This window comes from Microcebus murinus, chromosome 10, assembly GCF_040939455.1.
Source record: "Microcebus murinus isolate Inina chromosome 10, M.murinus_Inina_mat1.0, whole genome shotgun sequence".
In the NCBI taxonomy this organism is placed as follows: domain Eukaryota; kingdom Metazoa; phylum Chordata; class Mammalia; order Primates; family Cheirogaleidae; genus Microcebus; species Microcebus murinus.
The window spans coordinates 9,997,697-10,022,679 of NC_134113.1; the positions used below are offsets into that span (position 1 = coordinate 9,997,697).

Below are 24,983 nucleotides of genomic sequence, written 5' to 3' on the forward strand. Positions count from 1 at the left end.
AGATTTGAGAGTCCCTTCTGTGTGAGGGGATGGGGGTAGAGGAAAAGGTCTCCATCCTTAATTTTCCCTTGGGAGGAGAGTGTATGAGCTCAGGCTACCTCTCTGAGCCTTGCGTCGAGGTCCCTCCCTCTCTGTCCCCTCAAATCTCTGGCCCCTGAGTCAGCCTGGCCTGTGTTCAGAACCCGGAGGCGGCGTGTCCCCCAGCTGTCGAACGTCTCCTTTTGCGGCGTCGCGGATGTCCACCGGCCCTCGCGGGGCCACTGCTTGCCTGGAGAGAGAGACCCCAGCGGAGGGGAGAGCAGGCTTTGGTCTAAGACCCTCTCGCCCCCCCAACCCCGCTTTTTGTGCGCCCTCCTCTTCCCTCTGCACCCCCTCACCCTGTTTTTTTCCACCTGTGCCCAGGACTGCATCAGGGTGTCCTGTCTGTGGGTGCTCCCCCCGCCCCAAGGACCCGTAAGACTGCGCCCCTGTGCTGGGGCTGGGGGGCCGCGTTTCCCGGCTGCGGCCTCCAGCAGCGCCGGGCGGGCGCGGGGGACGCGGGCCCTTTAAATCCTCCGGGGCGGCGGCGGCGGGCCGGGGATGACATCAGCGGGCGGGCCCGGGGCTCAATGGGAGCCGGCGGGCGCGCGCCGGCGGGAGCGCGCGAGCCGGCGGCAGGCGGGGGCGGGCGGGCGGCAGGGCCGGAGGAGGGCGGCGGCGGCGGCGGCGAGAGCCCAGAGCCTGAGCCCGGCCGGGGGAGCCGAGCGGAGCGGAGCGCGGCGGCGGCGGCTGGGCCGGGAGAGGCTGGCGCGCCGGGCGGCTCGCGAATCCTCCGGCATCCGCCCCGGCGGGCCGCCCCCGCCCGCGGCAGCCCCCGGAGCAGCGGCCCGGCACCCGCGCCTTCCCGTCGGGGTGAGTATTGGGGGGCTGCGGGCCCGCGGAGGGGCGCAAACCGGGGGGAAACGGGGCTCCCCCCGCTCTTTGTTTTTGCCGGGAGAGGAGGCAGGGAGGCGGACACGCGCGTTCGCGCCGGGGTGTGGGGGGGCAGTCCGGGCGCCGCCCGCTCGGCCGCGAGGACAAAGGCGCGGCCGGGGACGAGCAGGAGGGTGACTATTATTTTGCAGGCTTGCGGGGGAGGCCCCGCAGTCCGCCCGCCTCCGCCTCCCCCAGCTGGACCCTCCAAGGCCCCAGCTGGCCCGGGCGGCCGCCGGCTGTGATTTGGGGACGCTGAGGGAGGGGTCCGGCACCGGGGTGCTGGGGCCGCCCGGTACTGTTGATTCCGGCTTCTGTGGGTTTCTCCGGACCTTCGGCAGCGCCCCCTGCTCTCTCGGCCCGGGTGCCCCAGACCTGGGGTCAGCAGGGCTGCTCCCGCGTGTTGGATGGGGGCCTTTGGGGCTCCTGAGGTCGTGGGGTGCGTGGTCACCGGGCCACTGATTTTGTTTTCCTTTGTGGAGAGAAAGAAAGGGGTGGGGGTTATTTATCAGATCGGATTCTCCCATTTCTGTGTATGAGAAATTCGTGTTGTGCAAGTCTCCATGGAGCGAAAACTGCCTGGCTATGGTTAGAGAGAGGATTCCCAAGCCCTGTTAACACCCAAACTCAAAGTGGGGTGAGCCCCCTCCCCAACTTTTCCCTTAGTTTTCTCGCGTATTTTCTTCTTGGCATAACCTCCCTCAGGGAGAAGGATTTGGGAAGAGAGGAGAAGGGATACAGTGTCTCAAGTTGCTTCCAACAAATGCCTGTGTTTGGCTCTCCTTTGCCACTGTGTCTAGGGTGTCCCTTCAGTTTTTCTTTTAATGGTCCAGGGACAAGGGCCCTGGCTCTGGGGAAGGGGGCTCAAGGAGTGAAAAAACTGCCCATGTGCTGTGCTGGTTGGTAGTTTGTCTAATTTTTTAACCTGCTGAAACTCCTGAACCTTTATATCCGCGCCCCCCTCCCCACTTTATCTGTCCCCCCCACCCCCTACCCATGGGAGACGCAGCAAAAGAACCGGAAAGCTTCTCCCATTCTTGAATGAAGCCTTTCTCCTCTCCTCTGGGAGGCTTTGTGGGGAGTAGTGCTGGGACACTTTTCAGTTTAGGCTCTCCCAGGAGCCTTGGCCCCCTGGAGTGTGCAGGAGAGACTGGGGGTCTGGGTGGCTAGCAGAGGGGGTGTCCTGCAGGGCTGGGTGTTTGCACCCCCTCTCCCCTTCCTGTAGACAGCCCGCTGAGTGGGACAGACTGGGGGGTCATGTGCAGTATATTTATGTAAGACACCCAGACAGAGGGCACGGGTATTTATATAACCGGCGTGGGTATTTATGTAATATAGGATGCGGGTATATTTATGTTCCTTTCCTAACCTGCGGCTTTCCCGGCTGCCGTGTGTGGTCTCTGAATTGGCGTTGGCGGAAAACAGACTTTGGGGGGTGTTTGTGTGCCCACCCCTCCCCCAGCAGGGCTCGCTGTGGGCCTGCTTTGCTTTCTTCCATTGGAGTGTACACACTTGGGAAGCTGGACCTGTGTGTACGTGGGGTGTGTGGCGTGTGGGTTTCCTGCAAATGTAGAGTGCGTCCTGCTGGCAGCGTGGCACCTCGGCTGGGACAGGCCAAGCATGTGGGCTGCGGCCCTTGATTGAGAGCTCGGAGTTTGTCTGGCACGGGGTGGAGGCTCCCTCCTCGTGGTTATTGGTGGAGGGCGAGTGAGCTCCCAGGGACCTGGGTGCTGGCACCGGCAGCTGGCATGCCTCCTGGGCTGTGCCGGGGCAGAGGGCTCAGGCTGTGGGATCACTCTCTCCCATCTCTCTGCCCCGGCTGGTCTGGCTGTTGGGGGCAACACTTGGCGTGGGGAAGGGGCAGATCCTCTGTGCTAGCGCAGCTGCTTTGCCATCTTCCTGTTTTGCTCCCCAGCCCTGGCATGAGATAGGTCTTGTCTGTGGGGGTGGGAGGCCTGTCCAGGTCCTAGGGAGACTTCTCCAACTGCAGGGTGGCAGGTGGCATGGCCTGTCTGGGCCTGCCCTGTCTGCAGAAGGAGCTCCCCTCCTTAATGGTCTTGATGCTGACCTCCTTGTAAGCACTCAAGGTCTCAGGGCTCCCCTCCTTCTACCTGTTTCAGGAGCCCCCATTCTCTGTTCCCCCCAACAGCTCAAACTGCCTCCAGGCCTCTGAGTTTCCTCCTCTGCTGGCCAGGAGCACAGAGTGCCCAGACCTTTGCCCCCAGCCACTAGGGTGGCCTTGGGCCCTGATGTACCTGGGCTTGGGGCACCAAGGGTCAATCATAGGAGGGAGGGAAGCTGCTTAAATCAGAGCTCCTCCCATCCCACAGGGCAGACGGCTGGAAACCTGGCTTCTGTCCCCTCAGTTGTCTACAAGGGCCCTCCTAGGTGACCCTGCATCCTGCTCTTGAGGGAAGGCAGCTCTGATCAGTTGATCCAAAGAGCTGTGTGCAGAGAGGCCCGTTCAAGGTTCTTGGTGTCATGGGTGGGGGGACGACTGGAAGGTGGGTGTTTCCTGCTTTTCCCCCGAGTGGGGTGAGATGCTGTCCTGCAGGGCACACTGGGGGCTGGCGGGTCAGACGTCTGGGCACAGGCTGTACTTGGGAAGACCAGGCCAGGCTGTGGGAGCCTGGGGGTGACAGTGAGGGACACCGTCATTTCAGAGGGCTGGAGGGGCTGAGGGCTCCTCTGGGACCCTTCCCTTCAACTTGTCCTCCCATCCTGGAGGTTGGGCCTGTCCAGGGGTTGCCATGGAGGTGCCCCCAGGATGGTCAGGTTCTCGGCAACCCCTTCGTCCTTGATTTTCCTTTCAGAGGCTTGGTGCATTGTGACTAGCCCCCACCTTGAGAGGCGCCTGTTGGTGGGGCCCCAGTGAGTGTCCCCCAAGGTGATGCTTGCTTGGCTGTTTCTGCTGGGGCCATGTCTGTAATTCCACTTTTTTTTAAAAGACAGAGCCTCACTCTATTGCCTGGGCTGGAGTGTAGTGACGTTGTCACAGCTCCAGCGATGCTTCTGCCTCAGCACCCCCCCACCCCCCATAGCTGGGACTACAGGTGCATACCACCCCCTGCTAATTTTTCTGTTTGTAGGGATGGAGTCTCACTGTGTCGCTTAGGCTGGTGTGGGATAATCCGCCCCTTGCCTAGCTTCACAGAAACCTGTTCTCACCCTGCCTCACCCATTCCCCAGATGCAGGCGTGCAGGCTGTGCACGCTCTACCTGACACCTGGTTGCCCTCAGGCAAAGTGAGACCAAATCTCTTCCTGGACAGCAGGAGCGAGATTGTTGGTCTCCCAAGTTTGCTGTGGCTTTGCCTGGCCTTTCGTGCGCCAGGCCCCTTCCCCAGCTCCCCATTTCTCTGAATCTGGTGTTTCTGTTTCCTTCTGCAGCAAGAGTGAATCATGGAGCTACGCGTGGGGAATAAGTACCGCCTGGGACGGAAGATCGGGAGTGGGTCCTTTGGAGATATCTACCTGGGTAAGTGTTCCTGGCTCCAGCTGGATCTCCTGGGGCAGCTCTGGGGACAAGGAGGAGGAAGGACCCCGGGATTTGGGGATCTGAAGCCAGAACTTGACTCCAGTGGCGTATTTTGCCCCTAGGGCTGTCCCAGATGGGGAGGGCAGCAGCAGATCGGGGCAAGGCGGGAAGGGGGCTCCCCTCACAGTCAGGCAACGCAGCCTCTGCTTGCTGCAGGCTGGACAGAGGAGGGAATTTTTAGCCTCGATTTCCGGCTCCGGTGACCTGAGTCTCCAGCTGGGCGTGGGAAAGCACCCGTCTCTTGCCTCCTGGGAGAAGGATGCTGGTAGACAGAGAAGAGGCCTGGGCTACTGCTTGACCCCAGCCGGGCCCCCTCCTGCCTGGAATGCAGCCCAGGCAGGCTTCGGGATGGTGCAGGCTCCCCCAGTAACCTTGGGGAGAGGGCTCTCATTTAGGGAGTTTTCTCTCTGGATGTGCTTCCTGTTGAAAGTTTGAGTTTGCCTTGATGTTGTCATTTTAAACAAATCTCTGATATCTCAGCCCGGTCCTCGGCTGGGATAACCGAGGCTTGTGTCTGTCAGGGCCACTTTCTCAGCTTGCTCAGGGGCACGGCCACTAGGTACAGTCTTCCTTAGCAATTGGTCCGAAGGGACAATATTTAGTGTTGGTGATTGTGGATGGGAGGGTGGGGCCTGGAGTGCTTGGAACAATGTGGCAGCCCCCACTAGGGCTTGTTCCCTTTCCTGTCCCTGTGTCCTTGGAAGCAGGCTAGACCTGCACCTGTGCCTCAGTTTCCCTCCTTGGAAAACAAAAATAAATCATTTCTGTCCTGGGCAGAGAAAACCAACAAGTCTGCATGTCATGGTCATTAGTTCAGAACTTGGGGGTTTCTCTTACCCAGTGGTCAGAATCCCTGCCCCCTTGGAGTATGAAATCTTCTCAGGGAACCTTGGGGGACAGGGGAGGGGACATGCACATTCCCTGAGCACTTGCCTACAGGGTACTTTCTGAACCAGGTCTCCCCTCATAGCAGCCCCTGGAGATGTTTCACACCTCAGGAAAGCGAGGTGCAGCATGGTGGAGTTGGCCTCCGAGCCTGCTCTAGAAAACTAGTGGCAGCAGCCTGGATGCCCACAGCCCTGTACGGGAGTGAGAGAGTGTGGACGCCAGAACACGGGAGGGAGGCGCTAGGCAGACCTGGGTTCCAGACTGGCTTTGTGTGGCTGCTCTGCCTCAGTGTCCCCATCTGTAAAGTTTGCGATGATGCCACCTGACTGACCAGGAGCTGTAAGGAGGCACAAATGAAATGACAGATGGGAAAGCATTTTGTGAACCGTAAAGTGCCAGCCGGATGTGCAGTTCACTTGCGAGCATTCACCCTGCCCTGTAAACACCTGGAGCTCAGAGCAGAGGGAGGGAGAGCCTGCCGCAGAGCAGGTTTAAAGGTTTCTCCTGTGCCCGAGCTCCTGGAGAGGCAGTTGTCACGTGTGTTCGCTCTGCCCAGTGCCCGGCATGAGGCTTTCCCACGGAGGGTGTTCACGGAGGGCCTGCCACGTAAACGAATGAGAAAACAGAACTGTAACGTGCCAGGCATGCGCAGCGGCCTCACTCACGGCGGGATAGAGACAGGCTGAGATCGGGGGGCCAGCCCAGGTGTAGATCCCCAGTCTGCTCTTCCTTTGCTGTGTGACCTGGGAAAAGTCACTTCTGTCTTTGAGCCTCAGCATTCTCATCCAAAATGGGGGCACCCATCTCCTTACTGCTAATGAAATTGGGGTGGGTATAGAGGACCCTCTTTTTGTTGAGGCCCTTGGGCGCGACTGAAGCCTGGAGCCACTGGCTCAAAGGCAGAAGGTGCTCCTGGCACAGACACACTCCTGCTCCTAGATAGCATCTGGTCTAGGTCCCTCTTTTTCCAGAAGGGAAACTGAGGCCCATGGCGGGGATCAGCCCACGGTCACTCAGCAAAGCCCGTGTCCTTGGTTCTTGTTGTGAGACCTCCCTGGGGACAGGACTTCCTGTTTATCTGCATAGTTAACTCGTTCATTTTAAAACTAGGTCCGGGTTTAACTTCTTTTTTGTACTGGCTCCGGAGTAACCTAGGTTTAGGTGCTGGGCTTTCTTTTTACTAGCTGTATGTCTTTGCAAATGGTGACCTCTGCCAGACTTGACTTCCCCATCTTTGAAATGGGGTTGCAAGAAGTAATGAGGTCCCCGTGTATAAAGCACCTGTGTGTGCCAGCCCTGTAGGAGCGTGTTTACATGGGCTCCCACCCTGGGTCTTGGTTGGAACTTGCTGCTTTCAAAGGATCCAGCTCCTCTGGGCCCGAGTCAGTTCCACCGACTGTCCAGCCTTCTCCAGGTGTGGGGACCTTGGTGAGGGTGTTCTGCCCTGACTCGCCCTCCTGGGTCCCTGACTTGCTGGTTTGGGCACAGTGGTGATTGTAGGGCCTTCCCAGCTGGCCTCGCTGGCTTCATTTGTTCAAAGCTCTGGCCACATTCTTGTCCCCGGGGCTGGGCCAGGGCCTGACTCCAGATGGCCTCTGCAGGTGGGGCTGGACACAGCCTCCAAGCCCTGCTTTCCAGGAACAGCTGAGGGCCCAGTGCACTGTGGGTGTGGCTGCAAGGCCCCCAGCTCCTCTTCAGGTCCCCCCGCCCTGACCCCAGCATCATGAAGGGGCAGCTAGGAGTAGGGGCCTGCTATTTTAAGGGCTCCAGGTTGGCCATCCAGGGTCCAAACCTGGGCTTACTCGCTAGCCATGCGTCCTGGGGAACTGTCTAGACCTCTGAGAGTGTCTGGTCCTCAGCTCTAAAAGGGGCGGGAAGCGGTGCTGCTCTGGTAGGTGGTTATGCAGGGAGAGTTAGTGCAGGGGACGCTCCTGCTAGGTGGCCCCTGCTAGGCTTCTGCTAGGTGGCAGTTAAAGTGGCTACTGCTGCTGTTGCTGGGGCGGATGGGCTTTACCCCCTGTCCTCCAGCCCAGCCAGGTCCCTGATTGTGTCTGTGTGGGTGTGTGGAGTGAGTCCCATGTTGGGCTGGTCACCCGTCTTGCCACCTGGAATTCACAAGGTCCCAGCCCCGCAAGGGCTGGCCAGGTCCAAGCCCTTTTCTGAGACCAATTTGTTTTGGTGACTTGCCAGTCCTCCCACAGAGTCGCTGTAACTAATGGGTCGTGTTCTGTTCCTGAAATCGGGCAGTTCTTCCAGCTTCCAGGCCTTTGCGCGCGGGGCCCCCTGCAGCTACAGCTAGCCCACTTGCGCCCAGACAGAGCATCCGCCAGGAAACCTTACCTGGAACTGGAATGGAGAAAGGAGCAGGGGCTTTGGGGACTAAGTTTCAAACCCTCGCACTGCCCCAGCCAGTTCTGTGTGACCTCAGTCCAATTACTTAACCTCTCTGAACCCCAGCTCTGTGGTTGCGAGGAGTAGGGGAGCTCAGAGGAAAGCCTGGCAGCTTCCCGACAGAACTCAGAGGCAACCAAGGGGCCCAGTGGCAGCTGTGGCAGAAGGTTTCCAGCACTCAGTGGGGGTCAGAAGATTTCGCCTAACAGCCTGGGTCCCTATCCTTGGGAAGTTGTGTGGCATATGGTCATTTGACCCTTGGCGTCTTCCGTTTTTCCACGTGTCAAATAGAAATATAAACAGTAGTACTTGCAGGGTGGGGTAAGGTTCAAGGGGATGAAAGCCCCTCCACGCTCCACTCCCCCGCACTCTCCTTCCTGCACATGGCTCTGAACCACCAAGGGCCGCAGGCCCTGCCTCCAAAGTGTCACCCTGCCTGGGCAGGGCCACCCTTGGCTCTTGCCTGGACAGCTACAGTGGCCTCCCCAGGCCTCCCTCTCCCCGGCTAGCCTCCTAGTCTTTTCTGGTACACCAGAGAGTCTCAGTGCAGGGTGATTTTTGTCCCCCATGGGACATTTGGCTAGACCTCCATACCTTTTGGTCATTACAGTTGGGGCGGGGGTGCATGCCGGGGGGGGGGGCATCTAATGGGTCGAGGCCAGGGATGCTGCTAAGTACTCTACAGTGCTTAGGGCAGCCCCACAACAAGGAATTAGCCAGCCCCGAATGTCAGTAGGGCCGAGGTTGAGAAGCCCTGTGGTCAGACACCTGGACCTGCCCCTGGAGCTTCAGGCAGGATCTTAACTGCTGTTCAAGAGCCTTCAGATGTCTCCCCACCCACCTTGTCCACTGTCGTCTTCAGCTACCCCAAAGGGCCCACACGGCACCAAACCACTCAGAGTTGGCTGCACCCCCTCCTGCCAGGCCTCTGCACGCACGGTGACCTCTGCCTGGCACAGCCCTGCTCGAGTGCGCGGTGGCCCTTGCAGCTTCCCTCCAGCCAGGCTCTGCTTTCCCCGTAGCCTTGCTCACTCCTTCCTTTCCTTCCCCTGGCCTGTGAGTGCCACCAGCTCAGCCCTGTGGCCCAGGGCCGGTGCATCCCATCCCACATGACACTGTGGAGCACTTACGTGTGCCAGGTACTCTTTTAAGCATTTTTAGTGAGCCAAATATTGTCATCGGTTTATGGATGGGGCACCTGGGACCTCAGAGGGCTGAAGTGACTTGTCCGAGGTCCCCAGCTAGTAGCTGGCAGAGTCAGGACTTGGGCTTCAGCGGTTGGCTCTGGAGCCCACATTCTCAGCCACCGTGCTCTCCTGCCCCGTGTGCCGGCGGGGAGACAGCATGGCCAGGGAGCCCCTCGCCCCCTCCCGTGGCACGTCCTCACATCGCCCTGGAAACCTGTGCAGCTCACCCGGTGATGGGCCTCGACGTGTCAACAACACTTTACAGTTTGCAAAACACTTTCTCTCCCATTGTTGCCTGGGTTTAGTCATCTGTTCTGTTTTTCTTTTCTTTTATGTGGTTCAAAAATCGACATACCTACTCAAAACCAAAAATCCAAACACAAAAATGTGTTAAGTGAAAGAAGCTGATCACAGAAGACAACATGCAGTTTGACTCCGTTTCTGTGAAATACCCAGAACAGCAAATCCGTAGGGAGGAAAGTCGATCACTCTTGCCGGGGGCTGGGGTGCCGGGGGGAGACAGGGCCTGACCACTAAAGGGCACTGGTGTTCCGGGGGAATGAAAATACAGTCCCTTGGTATCTAAGGGGATTGGTTCTAGGACCCCATCGGATACCAGGATTCACGGGTATGAAAGTCCCTGCACTAAGATCCCCCGTATTTGTGTGCAACCTACACACGTCTTCCTGGATACTTGAAATCATCTCTCGATTATTTATGACACTTAGTACAATGTAAATGCTGTGTAAATAGTTGTTAGACTGTATTTTGTATTTGTGGATTTTTTTATTCTGTTGTTTTTATTGGGTTTCCCCCCTTATTTTTGACCCACGTTGCTGAATCTGCAGATGCAGAGCCTGTGGACACTAAGGACCCCGTGTTCTAAGACGGGTAACGGTGACACTTGCACAACCGTGTGAGCACACTAAACACCACTGAATCCTACACTTTACCTGAGTGAATTGAAGAGTACGTGAATTATGTCTGGATGAAAGTGTTAAAATAAATCACAACTTGCAACGTAGTATCCAGTTGCCCAGCTGAGCCGCCCAGCTCTGCCCAGTCTTTACTGGTTTCTCGTGTTTCTGTTCAGTTTCTCTATGTAGATACAGCCAAGCGCCCATATTACTTCCCCACCTTTTGTAAAAAACCGAAATAACAGGGAACTGTTTTGTACTTTGTTTTTTCACTTCCTGTATCTTGGAGATCTTTCCACTTGTGTGCAGAGAGAGCTTCCTCATTCTTTTTCCAGTGCATTCGGTTTTATGGATGGGCTGTTCTTTATTTATTTAGTCCCCGCTTAACGGACATTTGGGTTGTTTCCAAGGCTTTGCTATTGCAGACAGCCTACAGCGGACAGCCTCCTCCAGGCCTTGTTTTGCACCATGAAGGCATGTCGGGTAAACTCCCAGAAATGGGGTTGCTGTTGGGAGCTTCGTGGTGTCAAATCACCCTCCAGTATGGATTTATCAGTTCAGGCTTTGGCCACCTGGAGGAGTGCCCCACTGCCCCAAAGTCTGCCAAATGGTGTTATCTTGTGGGACCTTCGACAACCCTAGGTGAAAAAAATGGTCTTTCAGGGTCATTTTAATTTGCATTTGTCTTAGAAGGAGGTTGAGCATCTTTTCCTATGAGTAAGCCATTTATTTTAATGGTTTCTTCCCCTGTGAAAAATCTGTTGTCCTGTTTCCTATTGAGCCTTTCTCCTGTTTTGTAAGAGCTCGTGTTATATATTAGCTCTTTGCCTGTGGTAAGAATTGGGAGCGTGTTTTTCCTAAATGACTTGATTTCTAGTGTTTTTGCCATGGGGAAGGGATTCTTTTCTTTTCTTGTAGAGGAGGGAGTTTTTGTTGTTGTTTCTTCTTTAATGACTTCTGGATTTTCAGTCAGGGATTAAAAAAAGCCTTGCCTAACCTTACCAAGGTTATAAGGCAATTCTCCCTTTTCTTGAACCTTTCATAGTGTTGTTTTTTATTAAACGTCGATGTGAAGTGGATGTGAAGAATGTGTGTAAATAGTGCGTGGTGTGAGGCACCTTCCCTGGCAGCGCCCGGCTGGAGGAAGAGGCCTGCCTGTCGCCTTGAAGGCCCCTGGGCACCCTTCCCCTGCCCCACCCCCACTATCTGACGTCTAACATTTTTTCTTTTTGTTAGAGTTTTAACACATTTACGTCCCTAAACTCTGTATTGTTCAGTGTCGGTGCCTGAGTTCAGTGTCGGTGCTCTTATTTCTCTAATTGAGGCGAAACCCACAGAACATACAATTTACCGTTTTAAAAGTGTACAATTTGGTCTCATGTGGTACATCCACAGTGCGGTGTACCCCCCACCCTGTCTAGCTCCAAAACTTTCCGTCGCCCCAAGAGGAAGCCTCAGGCCCCACGGCAGGTGTTCCTTGTGGTCCAGCCTGGCAGCCCCTGGCAGCCGCTGCTCCACGTCCATCTCTGTGGATTTGCCCGTTCTGGACATGTCGTGTGAACGGGATCGCAGCATTCGTCCTTTCGCATGGGCTTCTTTGGGCGTGTTTCTGAGGGTCATCTGCGTTGCGGCGTGTAGCGCAGGGCTCCGTTCCTTTTTACAGCTGAATAGTACTCCACTGCATGGTGTGCCCCGTTCCGTTCATTCGTCTGCGACGGACACCGGGTGGTGTCCAGCTGTGGCTGCGGTGAGGGGGGCCACCGCCTGCTCTCTTTCACCCCGGGTGAGCAGCTGGGCGTCTCCCAGGCACTGGGTGAGGGCAGCCTTATTCCTTTTCACTGCCCGTGGGGCCCCTTGTGTGACAGCACTGCTGCTGCCACCCTGCTGTGGTCCTTTGGGTTGTTGTTCCCGTCCCCCTGGTGCACTTGTGGTTCTGAAGGACATCGGCTTGGGAGTGCAGTTGCTTGGTCCAGGGAGTGTTTATGTTCAACTTTACAACATAAATGCAAAGAATTCGTGCCAACTTATACCACCCTCCCCCCCACACACTTTTTTTCCTTACATACAAACTCTGGGTGCACTTGGGCTTTTCCCTGGTGTAATGGGAGCTATGGCCTTTGCTCAGTTGGCTAGCTGGTCGATCCAAGGATGTGTATTGAATAGTCCCGTCTTTTACCCTGATCTGAGGTGCCGGCTTTGTCCTGCCCTAAATCCTCCCAGTGGTTGTGTCCCCACTGGACTTTCTGTTCTGTCTGTGCTAACGACACTATTTTAGCTCCTGCGTCTGGAGTCACTTCTGGCGCCCAGAAGAGACTCACTGCCTCAGCCCAGCCCTTCATCTTGTTCCCCCCACCCTGTTGTTATAGCTGGGGGAACTGAGGCGAGGTGCAGTTTGGGTTTGGTCTTTCTTGTGAGTTGAGCCACGGGGTGGACCCAGGCAGAGAGCTGGACCTGGTGTGTGTGAGGGTATTGTGTTAGCCAGACCTGCTCGAGAACCTAGGAGTAGGGGCAGGAGAGGTAGAGATCTAGGCAGGACCCTCTTACCTAGACTCGGAGGCCGACAGAGCTGGGGTTGACTCTTGAGCCTGCCATTTACTGGTCCTGTGACCTAGAGCAGGGTCTCGGTTTTCTCCTCTGTAAAGTGGGGATGAGAATCAGATGAGCTGCTGGGATCGAACGTGTGGGGCTGCTTTTGAAGGGGTTGGCGTTGATGTGAGCGGGGTAGTGGGCTGGGTATTGCCTCCCGTCACCCTGCAGTTCAGGGCTGTCTCAGTATGTACAGCTCCCCACCCCTCTCGGGCCCCTGCCTCCACACCCCACCTCAGCCCGACACACCCACTGACCCGGCCTTTCTCCAGAATTGGGCAGAGTCCTGAAGGTCAGCAGTCCCCAGCCTTTTTGGTACCAGGGACCGGTTTCATGGAAGGCAGTTTTTCCACGGATAGGTAGGAGTGATGGGGTGGTTCGGGGATGATTCAAGCACGTTAGATTTTTTTTTTTTTTTTTTTTTTTTTTGAGACAGAGTCTCGCTTTGTTGTCCAGGCTAGAGTGAGTGCCGTGGCATCAGCCTAGCTCACAGCAACCTCAAACTCCTGGGCTCGAGTGATCCTTCTGCCTCAGCCTCCCGAGTAGCTGGGACTACAGGCATGCGCCACCATGCCCGGCTAATTTTTTTTTTTTTTTTATATATATATCAGTTGGCCAATTAATTTCTTTCTATTTATAGTAGAGACGGGGTCTCGCTCTTGCTCAGGCTGGTTTTGAACTCCTGACCTTGAGCAATCCGCCCGCCTCGGCCTCCCAAGAGCTAGGATTACAGGCGTGAGCCACAGCGCCCGGCCAAGCACGTTAGATTTATTGTGCAGTCAGACCTCTCTGCTAATGACCATCTGTATTTGCAGCCGCTCCCCAGCGCTCGCATCATGGCCTCAGCCCCACCTCGGATCATCAGGCATTAGATTCTCATAAGGAGCCGCAACCTAGATCCCTCGCATGGGCAGTTTATGGTAGGGCTCGAGTCCCTGTGAGACTAATGCTGATCTGACAGGAGGCGCAGCCTGTGCGGTGAGGTGAGCGGTGGGGAGCGGCTGCAAATACAGATGAAGCTCGCCCCAGTCACCTGCTGCTGTGCGGCCTGCTCCCATAGGCCATGGATTGGTGTCTGTCCGCAGCCTGGCCTGGCGGTTGGGGCCTGCAGCCGTAGGTGATCTGTGAGCCTTTTGCATCCCTGCCTGTCCTCCACCTGTCCAGCCTTCTTGCTGCCTCCTGCCTGTGGCATCTTTCCTTGGCACTCGCTGCTCTTCTCTCCCCAGGAAGTCCTTGTCCCTCCTCCTGCCGTGCTCTAGGCACTCGCCCCAGGCTGCGTGCTCACCAGACCTTGAAGTGCTGAGTGCGGCACCTGGGGCTGCCTGGCCACCGAGGATGACCCTGGTCTCTTGTCTCCTCTGCCCCGGCAGGTGCCAACATCGCCTCTGGTGAAGAAGTTGCTATCAAGCTCGAGTGTGTGAAGACAAAGCACCCCCAGCTGCATATCGAGAGCAAGTTCTACAAGATGATGCAGGGGGGAGGTGAGAGCCGAGCTGGGGAGGGGCCCGGAGCTGTGACAGTGAAGAGGATGTGGGGCTGGGGGCAGAGGGGAAGGGGGTGACCACCCCTGACGTTCCCCTGTCCGGCCCCCAGTGGGGATCCCGTCCATCAAGTGGTGTGGCGCCGAGGGCGACTACAACGTGATGGTCATGGAGCTGTTGGGGCCTAGCCTCGAGGACCTTTTCAACTTCTGCTCCCGAAAGTTCAGCCTCAAGACGGTGCTGCTCCTGGCCGACCAGATGGTGAGTCCTCCACCTGCCCACCCTGGCCAGGTGCCTGTGGGCCCTGCCAAGCAAGCCGCTTCCCATCCAGCCTCTATTTCCCCTTTGGGCCAGCGGGCCCAGGAGGATGCTGGAGGAGGGGACAGTGGCAGAGACAGAGGACAGGCCTGGTTCCTGGACTTAGGAGACCTTGACCTCCAGCTATAGAATTCTGGAGGTGTTTGTTTAAAATGCAGATTCCAGGCCCAGCTCCAGGCTCCTTGGATAGGGCTTGGGACTCTGTCCTTGGGTGATTTTAGAGCCTGGGGTCAGACAGACCTGGATCCTGTCCCAGAGCGGTGACCGTTAGTGAATTGCTAAGCCTCTCTGAGCCCCGGCTGCCTCATGTGAGTCTCCCCTTTGTCGGTTGTTGTGGGATTAAGCGGGAGGCCGAGCAGCGCCGGGCCAGAGCGGGCCCCGCTGGCAGGCGGTTGGCAGGTCCTAAGCTGTTCGTAAGCGCAGAGGAGCAAAGCTTCTTAAAAATAGGAAACCTCAGAATTTGGGGCCTGGAATGGAACAGGGAGACCTTGTGCAGAGGTTTTAGTCTTAGCCTGCGGCTGGCCTGCAAAGGCTCTGCGGTTTAGGTTAAATACGTGCCAGCGCAGGGCCGTCAGAGTCTCCAGGGTGTGAGGCGCTCAGGAAAGGGTCAGGCGCTGCTCAGCCTTTCGAAGCTGGAGGCCCAGAGCATGCGACCTCCAGAGAACATGTCGTGCGCATGGATGTTAGTTGCAGTGTTTAAAGATTGCTCACGGGAAAGAAAAGGCTGTGTGTCGGCCTGACTTTAGAGTCCTGTCTTTGTGCTCCATCTCTGTCACGCCTGCCCTCCCGTCCGCCGAATCTGGTCACCTCTCTGACTCTGGCTGCCCAGATCCCACGAGGGTAGAGCCAGACAAGGGTTCCAGGGGGCCTTTCCAGCTCCATCTTCATTTCTGGGTGTTACCATCAGCTTTCTTACCTGGCTCTCTTTCCCTGTCTCATAACAAACTTGCTGGCTTCCTCCTTCAGAGTTCGTCCTCATGTCACTTCTTCCAGAAAGCCTTCCCTGACCTGCCCCTTGACATTGTCCTTCGTAGTGGAATGCAGATCTTTCTCCCTCACCAGGGCAGGGACCACGTGTGCATTTTCCAGCTCTGTGGCCCCAGCCCTCAACCCCCCAGCCCAGGCCTGGCTCAGGGCGCTTGGTAAAGGCCCCTCCGTGGAACACCTGGTGAATGGCTTGCTCTACCTCCCCTCCCCCAGATCAGCCGCATAGAGTACATCCACTCCAAGAACTTCATCCACCGGGACGTCAAACCCGACAACTTCCTCATGGGGCTAGGGAAGAAGGGCAACCTGGTCTACATCATCGACTTTGGCCTGGCCAAGAAGTACCGGGACGCCCGCACCCACCAGCACATCCCCTACCGGGAAAACAAGAACCTGACTGGCACTGCCCGCTATGCCTCCATCAACACCCACCTGGGCATCGGTGAGCAAGCCAGGCCCGGAGCAGAGTGCACCTGTGGCTCCTGGCTAGGGCCTGGCTTTCTCGAGCCCTCCCGCCCCCAGCTTGGTTGGAGGCCTCTGGGCACTTTTCTAGTGAGCCTCATTGAGAAAGTCCCCACCCCGTCTGTCCCCAAGCCTGAACCTAATCTGGACTTACACAAAGTTGGGTCCTCCCCCTCGCATGCCTGGCTTCACTCTCACCGCGGCCCCGTGGGTTGGCGAGGACGTTTCCCTGCTGCGCAGGCTGGAAACGCAGGCTCAAGCTTCACTGAGCCCAAGGTTGTGCAGCTGAGTGAAAGCCAAAGCTGGATTTGACCCCAGCCCCATCTGATGCCAAAACTTTTGCCCTCTCCATGGAGTAGGCCAGGCAAGGAGGGTGTGGGTGCCCACTCATAGTCGTTGAATGATTAAGTGCCTGAGCTGGAAAAACTAGGCCCAGATTGAGTTAAGAAAGCTCTTCCTCGGGCCCTATCTCTGTAGGAGGGAGATAGCAGCAGTACCTGTTTAAAACAGGGTTGCTGCGAGCCAGCATGTGATGGGGTGCAGGGTGCACAGTGAGGGACATGACCCGGAGGAGGAGCTGGGGGCCTGAGTGGACCCTGCCCCCGACCTTGCCCTTGATTCTCTGTGCAGAGCAAAGCCGTCGAGATGACCTGGAGAGTCTGGGCTACGTGCTCATGTACTTCAACCTGGGCTCGCTGCCCTGGCAGGGCCTCAAAGCAGCCACCAAGCGCCAGAAGTACGAGCGGATCAGTGAGAAGAAGATGTCAACACCCATTGAGGTCCTCTGCAAAGGCTACCCCTGTGAGTAGCCCCGAGTAGCCTGGGGACCCCTGAGGCCCTTTCCGTGGGGAAGATAAGGCCACACAAATCCCGTGCGGGACTTCCACAGCCTTGGCGCCAGCACATTAATCGTGGGCTCTCTGCCGCTGCCCAGGCACAGCTGGGAGGCCTGGGCTCCCCTGGCCTGGCTCCTCTGTCCCGAGTGTCCTCAGCCCACGTTCTTGCCTTACTCCCAGGGCCCTCCCCCCAACCCCGACTCTTTTTAAAAGGAAGTGGAAGTTTTCCTCCTGTTGCTTAGGTTGTGTCGGGAGGTCCCGTCCGGCTCTTGAGTGTCCTTTGAGCGCATGACAGCCATTGTTCTGTGGGCTCTGTGATGCCCGAGAGCTTGGGAAGGGCAGGCGAAGGCACTCTCGCCCACGGTCCGCAGGTCCTCACTCCTCCCGTTTCCAGAGGCTCTGCTGTCCAGCGGGCTGCGGTTTTATCCCCTTGGGGGGACTGTAGTTCTCTTGTCTCTTCATCCTTCCCCCCCCCCAAACTGAAAGCATTTGCAGAGATGGTGGGTGGTGGAATGGCTCTGCCTGGGGGGCTCTGGGAGCACGGCCTCACGGCAGCCTCCTCTGTCCCCTGTGACCCCCCCCAGCCGAGTTCTCAACATACCTCAACTTCTGCCGCTCCCTGCGGTTCGACGACAAGCCCGACTACTCCTACCTGCGCCAGCTCTTCCGCAACCTCTTCCACCGGCAGGGCTTCTCCTACGACTATGTCTTCGACTGGAACATGCTCAAATTCGTGAGTCACCTGGAGGCCACAGCGGGCTTGGGGGACTGGACGGGGAAGGCCCTGACTCCTAGGGCCAGAGTGACGTGGTGGCGGGCAGGCCTCCCAGCGTGCGGGAGGTATGAGCTGGACAGTGCGGCCGAGCTCACTGGGGTCCCAGAGCCCCCTGACCCCAGGCTCCTCAGTGCCTGCGGGGTGCTGTCTCCCACCAGACCGAGGAGGACCTGGCTTGGCCTCGAGTCCCTCCTGGGTTCGTGTGGCGGGGCCTGGGTGGTGCTGGCGGGCTGCCTTGCTGCCTTGGCCCTTGCCTCCGCCGCCCTGCTGCTCTTGTTCTGCGCGTCCCAGGCGGCTGCCTCCGCCACGGCCCCTCTAGCTGGCCTGGACCGTTTCATAGTGGTTTCTTTCTTCTTGGTCATGGGACCCTGGGTCTTGCTAGGCAGCAGTTCTGTCTCCCTCTTTTAAGGGTCCTGGGGGTGGGGTGGGGAGCAGCGTTCGTCAGCCGTCCCCGGAGCTCCGGAATCTGTGAAATTGTATGTCTTGTTTCACGTCTCTTCTGGAAAGGGGGCTGCCTCGAGCCAGGCTCAGCCCCGAGACAGCGAAGCCATTGCACCATTCTGTCCCCGCCCCTGTCCCTGTGCCGGGCCCACGTTCCCACCTACGTACTGGTAAGGACCCTCCGAGGCCTGGCCTTTCCACAGTTTGCCACTTGGCCAGCGAGCGCGAGAGGCCGAGCCTCAGCTGTGCTCTCTTTGTCCCTTCCAGGTGCCCGGCGCCCTTGGGCACCCAGGGCCCCCCAGATAGGCCTGTGGAGGAGGTGGAGGAGCTGCCCCCCCAAAACTACTGGCCTGTGGTCTGGACTCCAGGGCCCCATTTCTGACATCGCCAGGTGTACCTGAGCCCATTGGGGCCAGGCCTGAGGAAGCATCCTCTGGGACGATGGGGGCACCCCCTATTCCCAAGAGGTGGCAGTGCAGAGGAGAGGGCCTGGCGGAAAAGGCCCTGCCTCAAGATTCTCGGGAGTGAAGCAGCAGCCTGAGGGCCAGGACAGAGCCTGGAGGAGAAGTGATGGCCACTGCCCAGAAGGGGCCTGGTAGGAATGGACACCAAGAGCAGGCTCACGGCTAGACCCCAACGGCGGCCTCTGTACTGAACGTGAACTTATTAAACTCCTACCCTGCTTTATCCTGCTGTGCCTCTGCCTTCCTGCGGGCCCTCGGCCACTCTGCCACGTGCTCAGGAGCCAGGCTCTGTTCTGGACGTGGAGGTCGGCTCGTTGGGCTTGGGCTACTCTTCTCTCTGGGTTTCAGACAGCGGCCTGGTCCTGGTCCCTAAGGAGGAGGACAGAGGTTGGGCAGAAGATGTGGGTCTCACAGGCCAAAGACTTCAGGGAGAAGCCTCTGTTGCCCTCCCATGCAGGGGTAGGGGTGGGAGATGGACAGGGGTGGGGCACGCCTTCTCTTTCATCCGAGACCACCTGGATCGGAGTGTGGCCCAGGGCACCCGGGGCCAGCTCTTCTCACCTCAAGGCATTGGGCACTGGGCATTCACTCGTTGCTGGAAAAAGTCAGTCCTGACTCTGATTCTGAGGCGGCCTCAACCCTTCGGCTCAGCACAGCTCCAAGAATGGGTTTTTCATTCCCCAGACCTCTGCCTTCCAAAATGGTAGCCACTGGCTACATGTGCTTAATTTTTAACTAATTAAAATTAATCAAAATAGAAAATATAATTCCTCAGTCATATTCGACACATTTCGAGTTCTCAGGAGCCACAGGTGGCCACCATGTCCAGCAAGACAGATGTGACCATTGCCTTCATCATCCCAGAATGTTCTGTGGACAGCGCCGCGCTGGCTGCCTCTGTCGCGGAGCCTCTCATGGGACTGTCCAGTCACCAAGATTCTTCTCAAGCCAAGCCAGGAGCACCCTCCCCACCTGTTGCTGGCACTGTGACCCCCTTCCTGGGGTCCCCTTGGGGCAGGTCCTGGAGTCAGAAGCTGGGCAGCGGCGCCTACAGCATTTTTCTCCACTTTCTCTGGCCCATTGCTGCTTGACCACTTCAGCAGTCCCTGGCAGGAGCATCTGCAGGACGTGCCGTTGGAACCTTCCACCCCTTCACACCCAGGCCAGGCCCCTCCCGTACCACCCTGTCCTGCGGAATCCCTCACTAGCGCCTGGCAGCAGGCAGGACGCTCTGCTGGGTGCCAGTCAGCTGCAGACTCTCCCATGGGGAGGATCCTGCCCCTGACCTCCTTGGAGTGGCTCCCCGTGGTGTTGGGCATGGGGGTGCTGGGATCCCTGGAGCCCCGGCGTCTGGATGCCAATCTCAGCACACACTGGCACTGTGTTCCGAGGTCTGGCCAGTGGCCAGGAAGAAATCCACATGTGGACAGGTCCATACAGCCAGGGGCGGACGCCTGTGTGACGTGGATGGACTTTTGTGTTTTCTTGCGGGGAAATAAAGGCCAAGAAAGCTCCTTGATATGCATTTCTTGAGGCGCGTGGGTTGGATTGAAATGGGGAGAGTAGTTTACCTCCTTCTCTGAGGCGGGCATTGGCCTGAGCCTGCTGGTGTTCCAAAGGGCTGGAGCCACAGGGCTGTGCACCTCGGAGCAAATCTCTTAGCCTCAGTTTACCTAGCTCCGGGACAAAATCGACCTGCCTTACAGAGCCGATGTGCTTCTGTCCACAGGTGGTTTAATAAGTAGGGGCCACAGCTCTTATTATCCCTCAGGCTCTGCTGTGGCTCTGGCTGAGTCACCCTTTGCCACCTTCTGACTGCAGGGGTAGGAGCCCAGGTCGAGGACCAGAGGTCAGGAGCTGGAGCCCTGGGGCTCCCAGGCCTGCCCGACAGGCTTCTGGGTGGGAGGATGGGGAAATGTGCTCCTCGTGTTCTGCTAAGGCAGGTCTCTGAACAGCATCCTTTTGGCGCGCAGAGAGCAGAGTGGGACCAGGTGGCAGCGGCCTGACCCCCGGCTCTGGAGCTGTGTGGCTCCAGGCAGTCATGAGGCTCTCTGGACCTTGGTGCCTCACTAGGATTCAGGGATCATCCTGATCCTAGCCAATGCTTTCTGGAGTTAGGATGGAGCCCAGCCCCGCCCCATTTTTGGCCAGTCCCCTGGGAGAGACATGGGTTGCAGAAGCCCCACACCACGGCCCACGAGCAAGCCCCCAACTCAGCCTACAGCTCTCTCCTCCACAGATGCGGCCCCCCTCCTGCCAGCCCCCCGCCCTTCTCTGTGGACGCCCCCAGGACCAACTAGGTAACGCAGCGGGCGCTGCCCCCTCGCCTGCTCCTCTCTGGGCCTTTCTTATTTCCTCTCGCACAGGGGCCCCCGGGGCTCAGGGAACCTCTTCCTCCATCCGGCACCTAGCCCCCTCTTCTTCTCCAGCTCCCCCTGAGCCCCTGTCCCAAGGCAGGCAGCATCTGTGGGTCCCCTGGGCCTCCTGCTATGGCCGCCACAGAACCTGCCAGAAGCCATTGTAGGTCCCCGGGCAGGGAACGACAGCCTTCTCATGAAAAGAGCCCCTGGCTGTGCACCAGGAGACCTGGTTCAAGTACTGGCCCAGCCTTCAACTAGTTCTGTGACTGGGCCTGTCCTTTCCCCTCTGGGGATACCCCTTCCCTGTCTACCAGTGGGCCTCTGAGCACCTGCCCTGCTCAGTGTGGAAACCCTGAGGGGCCGAAGGCTCTTGGTACACAGAGGGGGCCAGGGCAGGTCCTAGCCTTGGGTCAGGAGGGCCAAGGGGTGTCCTTAGTCATTCTGGGGACATCAGCCCTCCTGGCTGTGATTGCAGCCCCATGAGACAGGGGCAGACTGACCTTCCTCTGGCTCTCGGATGCCTGCTTTCCCCTCCGGGTGGTTGTGTGTCTTCGTTTCTCTGCTATGCGATCGTGGATCGTGGTTTCCTACTCTGGGGAGCAGGCTGGACCGGAGGGAGATGCCCACCTGGCCTCCCTTGCTCTGCCCTGTGGGGTGCTGGGTCCCAGAGCACCCTGGCCTCCAGGGCTGACGTCTCATCCCGTGTCCCTGCAGGGTGCATCCCGGAACCCCGAGGACGTGGACCGGGAGCGGCGAGAACACGAGCGCGAGGAGAGGATGGGGCAGCTGCGTGGGTCCGCGACCCGGGCCCTGCCCCCTGGCCCCCCTACGGGGGCCGCCGCCAACCGGCTCCGCACTGCAGCCGAGCCTGTGGCCTCCACCCCAGCCTCCCGCATCCAGCAAGCTGGTGAGCGGGGCCTCGGGCAGTGGCGGGTCCGGGGGCTGCGAGCTCTGTTAGTGCCCACTTTGAGGGCAGCTTCCGTCCTCGTCCCCCAGGCAATACGTCTCCCAGAGCGATCTCACGGGTCGACCGGGAGAGGAAGGTGAGTATGAGGCTGCACAGGGGCGCGCCTGCCAACGTCTCGTCCTCAGACCTCACTGGGCGGCAAGAGGTCTCCCGGATCCCAGCCTCACAGGTGAGCTGCCCTCACCCCAGCCACCCAGTCCCTCTGCGGTGCATGGCTGAGCCGCAGACCCTATAGACGCTCCCCAGTGCAGGCTCAGGGAGCAGTGCAGGCTCTGCTCTGTTCTCTCCTGACGCTAATAACCGTGGAGCAGGCCCCTTATGTAGAGCCCAGGGTTCGTCTTATCGAGTCTTCTGAGGACTAATTAGCCCCGTTGAGCAGAGTCAGAAATCAGGGTTCAGAGAAGTAACTCACCCCAGCGGGTGGCAGAGCTGGGATCCAGCCTTCACTGCTGGGGGCCCAGCCCCGGTGGGCAGCAGGGACTTGGAGATGAGGTGCTCATGGTCCCTGCCAGCAGGCAGCCCCCCAGGAGTCCCCGTCAGCACTGGCGGCAGAATGGGATGGAGGGCTGGGTGAGGTCCCATCCCGTGGCTCCACTTAAGCGCCATGTTTGAACTAAGACAGCTGAGAAGGGGCATCCCTGGTTGCCCCCGGTCGGTGGGTGGGAGACCTGCCCTCCTATTGCCTCCACTCGGGGGTGGCCTGGAGCAGTCAGTTGGGCCCTGATCTTATTTACGAAACAGGGTCATGGGATCATACACGCCTTCCCCTGGCTTCAGGGGCTTGGTGGGGGCGGGGTGGAGCACCACAGTAGGGACAGACTTGCCAAATCACCATTGCCAGCACCTGAGGGACTTGACTTGAAGCTTGTGCTCCTATCTCTTCCCCCACTCCCCAAAGACAAGCGTGCCATTTGACCATCTTGGGAAGTGAGGAGTGCCACCATCGGACCAGTGTTTGCTTAGGTGAGTCTGCTGCAGACGCAGCCCAGCCTGGCTGTGGCAGGTCTAGAAACACCCACGGCCCCGGGAGGAGACTGCTGTGTTGTGGAAAGGGTCCAGGGAGTGGCAGATGGTACCAGGTCCCCCAAAACCAAGGGACCTCAAGGGAGGGCTGAGGCTTCCTCTGAGTAGGCCTGGCCCCACATTAATTAATTTCTGCTGGAGAACCCTTTCCCTGCCCTTGGGCCAGTCTTTCAGCTCTCTTTGCTTACCATAGTCTGGAAAGTTGGTTCCTAGCAGAGACAGGGTCATGGGCCCACACTCTGACCTGTCCAGGGCTCTTTTTTAGCTCTGGGCTGTTACACAGGTTAATTCATGCATTGCACGTAGGGGAAGCCATTGACTTAAGGGTTCCTGTGCGGTGGAGAAAGGCCCTCATTGGCCTCTGCAGGGCCGGGAGGGGCCCTCTGGCAAGGGCGAGCCTCGGTGGTTCTTGCCTGCACGAGGCCTTGAGTTGGTGTAGAGAAAGTACTTCTCCACTCTGCGGCTGGCTAGGGGAAGGGAAGGTGGCTGCAGGTTCCTTGGTTACGTGAGGGGACAGTCTGAGCGCGCTGGGGAAGGGGTGTATGCTGGTAGGCAGTGGTTTACATGTCGGGACTCAGCCCCACGCCAGGACACACTGAGTGTGACTGGCTTCACAGAGCTCCATCCACAGAGAGAGCAGAGGCATGAAGTGGGGTGCCCGTCGTCAGACCTCAGGCCCAGGAACAGCCATCTATCTGCAGGGCGGCAGCCGTGTGGCCGGGGGAGCTGCTCGCCGGCAGGTGGAGGACGGAGGGAGGGTCTGCTTCTCATAAAACGGAGCTGCTCCCGCGCCCTGGGCGCCAGCCAGGTTCTGGGCCCAGAGAGGACGGGGGATGGGGGGACAAGAAGACGGGAGCTGAGGAGAGTCTGGCAGACGGGTGGCTAGAGGCCACTGTGCACCTAACCTGTCCTCTCTTCCCCTTCTAGTGTCTTCACTGTATTTTCTTTTTAAAAAAACAACAACAAAAAAAAACATGGAAAAAAAACCACTCAAAAGAAAAAAACCCAGCACAAAACCGACGATGGATTTTGTTTCTTTGATTTTTTGCCAATGGCAAGAAGACGGGATGCCCTTTGCACCGAGGGTCCTTGCTTCCTGGCGGCACAGGCTGCCCAGCCAACACTCTCCCACGACCCTGGGCCGCGGGAGCCGGCCGCCAAGTCCCTGCCCCAACCACCAGTTCCCCGCCCGCACCTGCTGGGAGAGGAACACCTCAGTGCTGCCGCCGGTCCTCGCCGTCAGAGGTGGCCGGAGGAGTCGCGTCGGGAAGCGAGGTGGTCGGCGGAAAGCAGGTCCCACTGGATTTCGTGAGCCGCAGAAGCGAGGAGACATGCACAGCCCCCACCTCTCCTGAGATGACAGCGGCCGACTTCTGTGTTGGGCTTTTCCCCGTGTCTCCGGGTCCCCCGTGCCTCTCCTCGGAGACCTTGCGTGGGTGGGGAGGTCGTGGGGGCCAAGGTGCCTCGTGTGCACAGCTGTATTTGACCTGCCTTCCCCAGGGCAGCGGGTGCCACGTCCTGCCCCACCTCCCAGGCCGAATTCCTTTCTCCATGTCCCCTGACAAGGACATGGGGCGGGTAGTGACGTCAACATCCCTCAGAGCACAGAGGGTCCTCACCACCCCGGTCCCCCCAGTCTGTCATCAGCCTGTGGCAGCCCTGTCACCTGTTCCTGGTCTTAGGGCAGAATCCGTGGAGACTACTTCTAGAAACATCTGGCTCTGGGTTATAAATTACTCCCCTGGTTCTGATAGTCACCTGGGGCCCCTCTCCCTGGGTTCCACCTTTCCGAGGAGGACCCGGGTCAGGGCTGAGTGTTGGATTTACCCATCCTTCCTAGTTAACTCCTGGTTTTGTTCTTATTTTTGTTTTCTCCATGTGTGTTTCCTAATTTATTTACCTCTGTTTCCCTTTTCCTTTTTTTTTTTTTTAATTAAAGAGCAAAGGTTTTTATTACTTTGTAATTTAAAAAACTGAAAAAAAAATACTGAAGAACTTTGGGGGGAATTTTGTACTTTTTTCCTGTGTAAATATTGGACTTTTTTGAGCTTTATCGTGGTTGTTAATTTGAAGTAATAAAGTAGAAAAGGATAAAGTGATGCAAGCAGCCTTCGTCTCTCTCTGCCCCCGGTTCCTGCCAGCAGACCCGGAAGGGGCCTTTCCTGGACCAGCTCGAGTCCCTGAGGGACACGACCTCCCCTGGGAGGCGGGTGTGGCTGGGACCGTGTCCATCTCTCGACACCTGGGCAGCAGCTGGAGTGTCCGGGGGGCACAGGTGCCCCCTGGGGTCTTGTTGCAGAGCACTGGCATGGGGCTGAGGGCCCCTCCCCCACACTCCCAGGACCACACTTTGGGAAGCAGGGTACTAAAACTCTCCTCTGTACAACATGGTTTTGTCCACACAAGAATTCG

At 58.1% G+C, this 24,983-nt stretch overlaps 1 protein-coding gene across 4 annotated transcripts; it reads left to right on the forward strand.

Moving 5' to 3' along the window:
• Positions 1 to 663: 663 nt before the first annotated feature.
• Positions 664 to 24,670, forward strand: CSNK1E (casein kinase 1 epsilon). 4 transcript variants are annotated; one of them, XM_012741901.3, is made up of 11 exons: positions 667 to 891; positions 4,341 to 4,428; positions 13,828 to 13,938; positions 14,051 to 14,199; positions 15,457 to 15,685; positions 16,336 to 16,506; positions 17,126 to 17,274; positions 21,296 to 21,488; positions 21,578 to 21,717; positions 22,447 to 22,511; positions 23,499 to 24,670. In XM_012741901.3, exons 2-10 carry the CDS (start codon positions 4,353 to 4,355, stop codon positions 22,477 to 22,479), a joined length of 1,251 nt encoding a protein of 416 aa, XP_012597355.1. In that variant the 5' UTR covers positions 667 to 891; positions 4,341 to 4,352; the 3' UTR covers positions 22,480 to 22,511; positions 23,499 to 24,670. The 4 variants fall into 4 exon arrangements, with proteins under 4 accessions (XP_012597360.1, XP_075863104.1, XP_012597355.1 ...); XM_076006988.1 differs by lacking the exon at positions 667 to 891 and adding an exon at positions 1,065 to 1,390; XM_012741906.3 differs by lacking the exons at positions 21,296 to 21,488; positions 21,578 to 21,717; positions 22,447 to 22,511; positions 23,499 to 24,670 and adding exons at positions 17,824 to 17,927; positions 18,025 to 19,735 and having other exon boundaries at positions 664 to 891.
• The last annotated feature ends 313 nt before the right edge of the window (positions 24,671 to 24,983 follow it).